The sequence below is a fragment of the Chenopodium album genome, chromosome 5 (assembly GCF_948465745.1).
Source record: "Chenopodium album chromosome 5, dcCheAlbu1.1, whole genome shotgun sequence".
NCBI lineage: Eukaryota > Viridiplantae > Streptophyta > Magnoliopsida > Caryophyllales > Amaranthaceae > Chenopodium > Chenopodium album.
Genome location: NC_137838.1, coordinates 12,227,128 through 12,233,678, shown reverse-complemented (window position 1 = coordinate 12,233,678; position 6,551 = coordinate 12,227,128). Strand labels below are relative to the sequence as shown.

At 38.8% G+C, this 6,551-nt stretch overlaps 1 protein-coding gene across 1 annotated transcript; it reads right to left on the bottom strand.

Annotated features, from left to right (window-relative positions):
- Positions 1–453: 453 nt before the first annotated feature.
- LOC145632600 (uncharacterized) lies at positions 454–1,671 on the bottom strand. Its single transcript, XM_081684954.1, has 2 exons — positions 1,599–1,671; positions 454–1,508 (listed from the first exon to the last, which is right to left on the bottom strand). The coding sequence occupies exons 1-2, from the start codon at positions 1,669–1,671 to the stop codon at positions 454–456; spliced, it is 1,128 nt and encodes a 375-aa protein (XP_081541080.1).
- Positions 1,672–6,551: the final 4,880 nt, after the last annotated feature.

Genomic DNA, 6,551 nt, shown 5'->3' with positions numbered 1-6,551 from the left:
CTAGTCCACCCGATCATAGGCTTTTGACATATCCAACTTTATCACTGCCTTAGTTGAAGCCCCACTACTAGTATTAATAAAATGTAGTAGTTCATGGCTCAGTTGAACATTATCTTCTACATACCTTCCCGGGACGAAAGCGTGCTGAAATTCACTAATCAGCCCTGGGAGAAGGTGTTTCATTCTATTCACAAGGCACTTGGCTATGCACTTGTAGATAGTGTTGCAAAGACTGATAGGGCGAAAATGCGAGGCTAATTCTGGAGTATCCACTTTTGGAATCATCACAAGTAAAGAGGCATTAACCTCCTTTAACAGATAACCAGTAGAGAAGAAGTAAAGAACCGACTCCACTACCGAGCCACCAACCTTATCCCAATATTGGTGAAAGAACTCAGCAATAAAATCATCCGGCCCTGGCGCCTTCAGGTTATGGATAGAAAACATCGCCTTTCAAATTTCTTGCGGAGTGAAAGGGGAAACTAGATTACTAGCCTCCATCCCCGAGATTGTTGGTAAGTCAAGTTCCCAAAGTACCAAATCTATTCGTTCTTCCCTATCATCCACTGGCATCCTAGCAGGAATAAAAACTTGTTTTAAAGAGTCATGGATTAGACTTTCTAAATTCTCTTGGCCGGTCACCCATTCATCATCACCTCTTCTTAAAGTGATAATCTCGCGCCGTTTTTGCCGTTGCTTGATCCGATTGAACATCAAAGTAGAAGGGCAATCTCCTTCCCTGATCCATCTATCCTTCATTCGTTGTTGCCAATAATGAAACTCCATAGTGCTTTTTGAAACTCGCTCATTTATGGCTTCTACATAAGTAGTACCATGTTGTAGATCGTTAATATTTTCCCCATGAGCTTGAAGCTCATTCGAATATTTTCTCCAATTTATACCCCAAACCTTTTTGTTGTTCAAACACCATTTTTGAATCTTGTGTCGCAACCACTTACATCTTTGAGTTTGCTTGAACATACTCGAGCCCCTGCACTCCATATTCCAAACTTCATCAATAAAACTCTTGATTTCCGGAAAAACCAAGCACCAAGTTTCAATTTGATACGGTCTATTTGATTTTGGCATCATAGGGTTCGAATCATAAGTGATTGCCGCATGATCCGAGACAGTAATAGGCTCATGAATCACCCTACCATTCGGGTATTCATTAAACCAATGTGAGGACGAGTAGGCTCTATCCAGACGCTCCATAAACAACTCTGTACCACTTCTCTTGTTTGTCCAAGTGAAGCGAGGCCCGGAGAAAGGAACTTCAAGGAGGTCACTTTGGAATCTCCAGTCTAGAAAGCTATCGATCCCTTTGATCACATTAGAGCCCCCAATCTTATTACTCAATGACTCCAATTGATTTATGTCCCCCATAATCAATACATTAGTAGTGTTAGCTAGAAGTAGTAGCAAATCATCCCACACCTTAGGCCTATCCTCTACTTTAGACGCACCATACAAAAATAAAACATTTCTACTAGTCCCATTAACATCAACTAGTTTACAAAAGATGTAGTTAGGGGAGGAGGCAATACAAAAGACATCACCCAAGTATCAACAAAACAAAGTAAGGCCTCCTTTAGTACCGTTAGAGTCAACTCCAAAAGAAAAATTAGGAGCAAACTTTACAACCAAATTGCTAACATCACTAAATAACATCTTAGTCTCCGATAAAAACATAAAAGTAGGTAAATTAGTAGCTAATAACCACACTAGATAAGGATGAGTAGGGGAGAGTGGGTCATTAAGTCCCCTACAATTCCAAGTGATTATCCTCATAATCCCTTCGGGTGCTGAAACGGCGCAGCATCCTCACCATCTTGAATGTTCATAGAGTCCATAAGTACTTGTTGTACTTCCATATCAAAAGCATCAAGGTCATCATAGAGCTTAGAATTGACTTCTTCGCTCCTTTGCTTCTTAGCCGGGCCGGAAGACGATGAAGAAGTGGCAGCATGCCTCTTTCTGCCGCCTAACTTCAGCAAGTCCGAGCTTGCTTTCACACCCCTCAACCATGCACTGTCAACATCAGTAATAGCTTTTGACTTAAACTCAAAAAACCCATTTTTGTCACGAAGCCAAATATTGAAACCCCCTTTATTGGCCCATCGATGAAGTGTCTTCAACCTCTTCTTCTCAAGCCACCCCAAATCATAAGAACTAGCCCGTACATTTTCATCGTCACAAGAATTTTCCGGTGAGCACTCAATACTTCGAGGCCTCTTTCCTTTTGATTTACTCACACTTTGCTCCTGCAGAAATTGGTTAGCATCAAAGGAACACGGCTGTGAATTAGGTGAGTTTGGCGGGTCAAACTCATCATCATAATCGAAAGATCTTGGAGGAGAAACTGGTGAGTTCGGAGGGTCGAATTCAGTCATAGGAAGGTTCTGAAATTCGCCCCCAAAAGAATTTGGGTCATCAGGGAGAAAAAGAGCCCTTGCTCGATCCGGAAAAACACGGCGAGCCCTTGAGAGTGAAAGAGATTGAACCAACCTTTGTCCTGCTTCCACAAAATCCAAGTGATTAGAGTCAAGATATTCATTATAAGAGGGAGGAATTTCAGTCCTCAATTCCTCCGACAAAGAAGACGGCAGAACTCCGGTGACCGTACCACCAAGTCCCTGTTGCGGGACATCTTCCAGCAAACCTGTAACCACGGGCGCCGCTCGTTGCGGTGACCAATTGTCAATACCCAAAACCTGAAAAAGTGTTCGAGGAGGGTCATCCTCCACCCAACCACCGACCGCTCGATTAGCCGCTGCAGACGATGACTCCCCCACCTCATAGGTGAAGCCACCAAAGCGAGTAACAGTAGGTGGTGGGAGAGATGTAATAACATCAAGTCGAGCTCGCGCATTGCCTCCATAAGGCTGAAAACCCACTCGTATGGGAGAGAGATTCAAAGCAGCAACACGGGATCGGCTTCCCAGACCTGCAAAATTATTCAAGCCCAGATTCGGCGGTGATGGTGGGTTGTTGAGATCAGGCCCAGCAAACTCAGCGTACGTGTCGAGCCTAAGCCCTAACCGCCTCCCTGGTGAGCGCCGCACCGCCTGCTGGTCGATGCGCGTCTCCCTCGAGTTGCCGTCCTCTACCCCGGAGCTACTAGAGCTATCAGATCCGGTAAAATACACCGTATCATTGCTTTCATCCGAATTAAAATCCGAATCAGAGTTATCATCAAATTGGTTCCTTGCACGCAAAGGTGCATCCTCCGGATCTTCTAAATGAGTCAAATTAACCGCCCTGTTACGGAACCTAAACACATCTGGCAATCCTCGAATAAAATTAGTGTAATAAGGGTAGTCTAAGGAGCCATGCAACACCCTCAAACCATCCCTTTTAACAGCCTCAAGACGACGAGAAAGACGTCTCGCCGCAACATCAATACGCAATGCACAATTAACTGAATTATGACCAACTTTACCACAACGCTTACAAAAACGATAAACACCTTCATACTTGAAATACACCCAGATGAAACTGTCCCCTGCTATCGGAATATAGCAGCCAGGGATCAGCGGCTGTGACATATCAATCACCATAAGTGCACGCAGTTCAGCTATTTGAGGCAGCCTCCCATTCACAATAGGTTCTAGCTGATCTAGATACCCCAAATGAACAAAAATGCGTCTTGCCCATGCTTCAGTCAGGAATGGAAGCGGCAACCCGTATACTCGAACCCACACCCTGGAAGTAGAGAAATTAATTTGTTGTGGGATTAGAGTAGCATCATAGCGCCGCAAGTTGATAAGACGACCATCGAAGGTAGTCATATACTATCGAAGTAGCCCATCCATGTCAGATTGGACAAGGCACTCGAAGAGAAAATACTCCCCTGTTTGGTGAACCCTCACATGACCTCTAGAAATCCATCTTTGATTGATTATATGCTGGACATAAGTGACAAAGGGTGGGTTTGGACCAATAAAAATCCCAATAACACAGCGATTGAAATTAATTGCACCAAGAGCATTAAAGTTTGGTGGGGGTTGAATCAAGATTCCCATTCTATGGGGTTGATTGTTGTTTGCATTAGGTGGAGGATTCTGATTATTCTCCATGGCAGAGGAGAAAAAACAGAGAAGAAAGGGACGTGAAAGAGAGTAAAAGGAATAAAAACATAAGATGAAGGGATGGGAAGGAGCAGTGCAATAACTCCTCGATTTATACTGTAGGAAACTCTCAGTTTAAATTGCAAAACACAATTGCATGGGGAACAAGTGTCATATAGTTAATGCAGCAAAGATAACTTCACCAAATGCACTTAAAATTTGTTTGATGGGCTCTAGAAAGCAAATTACTGCCTTCATTCAATTGGGGGAGTAGAAAAAGCTTAGAGAATTGAAAAGTTTTTGGAAAGATTTTTGGATAAAGTGTATAAGATTTTTGGATAAAGTATATGATAGATTTTGCATGTAAAAAGCCTAGAAGCAAGCTGTTGGAAACGCGGAGACCAAGAAAGATGAAGTGAAGGGTTTTAGCTTGGGGCTCACGTGAGGTGAGGAACTCTCAACTTAGAGAGAAGGGCTCTCAACTTACTATTCATGTGGTCAAAATAAAATAACTTTGATCACTTGTAATAATTTATATAAATTACAGCTTGTTGACAACTAACAGATAGCTACCTTCATATATATATATATATATATATATATATATTGTTGAACACGCCCTATGTAATCCAATAATCGATATATACGAAATAATTACCTTATCATAAAGTCAAGTAATTAGCTATTACTCCCTCTGTTTTTAAATACTTGTCTCACTTTCCTTTTTTGGCCTTTTTTAAATGCTTGTTACATTTTCTTATTTGGAAAGTTTTTATAATATTTAATTAATTTCTCTTACCTAGTGGACCCACCATGAATCATAATTTATAAATTTCATATTTTATCTCCTCCAATTTTCTCCACTACTTTTGTTTTTTTTTTTGTTTATATATATATATATATATATATATATATATATATATATATATATATATATAATTTTTGTTCTTCCACCTATCCCACTACCTCCATGTTTTATTATTTTCTCCAATTTCTTCTAAAACTCCGCACATGGAGAAATGGAGTAAATATTTATAAACAGAGGGAGTAAACAAATTGATACAGAGTAATATATACGAAGGGATTCTGTTGGGATTTGAAATCTGAGTCCCACATGGAAAGAATAAGGAAGAAAGGACTTAGCGTCCTTAGAAGTATGTACATAATCCAATTAGTATGAGACCTTTTGGGAAGGAGCCCAAAAACAAATCAATACGTGTTAGGCTTAAAGCGGACAATATCATACTAATGTTGAAACATAGTTACAAACAATATAATTTAAGTCGGGTCTTCTCCTCTCTTGCACCCAAAAAAAGAAAAAAATAATAATTTAAGTAACATATTTAAACAGAAAGGGAAATGAATATATGTATTCCATTGATAAATTATACTTCCTCCGTTCTTTATTACTTGACCCGCTTTGACTTTTACACTATTCACCACCCCTCTTTTGACCTTCTTTTGTGAATAATATGTAAGGAAAAATATATTCATGTATGATCTTTTTGGATTCGTCTTAATAAGTACTATCATAATATATAACATTTAATTTTTACTTATGGAGAATTTAATCTATTGATCGTTAAAGTTTTGTATTGGCAAGTGTGATAAAAGAAACAGGTCAAGTATAAAAAAAAAAACAAAGGAAGTATGAAGTATTTCCTCGGGAAAAAAAAAAAATTGTATGAAATCCTTTTTACAGCTCAAACACGTACAAACCACAATCATATTTGTGTTATAAATTGTAAGTAACTTATTTCAGTCCATGTGTGGCCACACTGCGTGGACACTTATATAAAAACAAAGTAACTCTAATAACAATAATTTAATATTGACCAAGTAAACTCCTGTAATACCGATTAAGTAACTCCCATTATATTGACCGAATAACCCTATTACAATGACGATATAACTCATTTAACATTGACCAAATAACCCCTAGCTATTACACTAACGAATTAAACCCCTATGATGATGGATCACATATATGGCCAACCACTGAACCACATACAAGAATATGTGAGTTTATTCATACCCATTCATTGTATTATCTTAAAATTACAAAAAACAAATTTATTTTTTATTTTTTATTTTTTGAAATTGGGGAGACAACTGCCCCTCCTTGTTCCTCCATGGCTCACTGCTTTTAGGTATGGAGATAGGTAATTACACAAATCTATAAATTTCAAGAGATACAAGGCTAAAATTCAACAAACAAAAGTTGATAATTTTTAATTTTAATTATAGAGGGCTAAATGCAATCCACCTTTGCAACATTGCAACACATTCTCGCGTCTTATATTCAGGGGCAACGTGTCCGGCTCCCTACAAAATTAGCAATTTGACAAGTATAAATTGTGCTAACTGAAAGATATTAAGTTTATTAACGATTTGTCTAGTGTTACTAATAAGTAAAGTAATGGTTTTTTCAAAAAAAAAAAAAAAAAGTAAAGTAATGGTTGTTCAAAAAATAAAATAAAA

What these genes read in the sequence shown, in the direction of transcription:
- LOC145632600 (XM_081684954.1), bottom strand. Translation starts at nt 1,671, where the DNA reads ATGTTATTTAGTGATGTTAGCAATTTGGTTGTAAAGTTTGCTCCTAAT. An exon ending in TTTTGGAGTTGACTCTAACG is followed by an intron (nt 1,509 to 1,598) that starts GTACTAAAGGAG and finishes TTTGTAAACTAG; the next exon opens with TTGATGTTAATGGGACTAGT.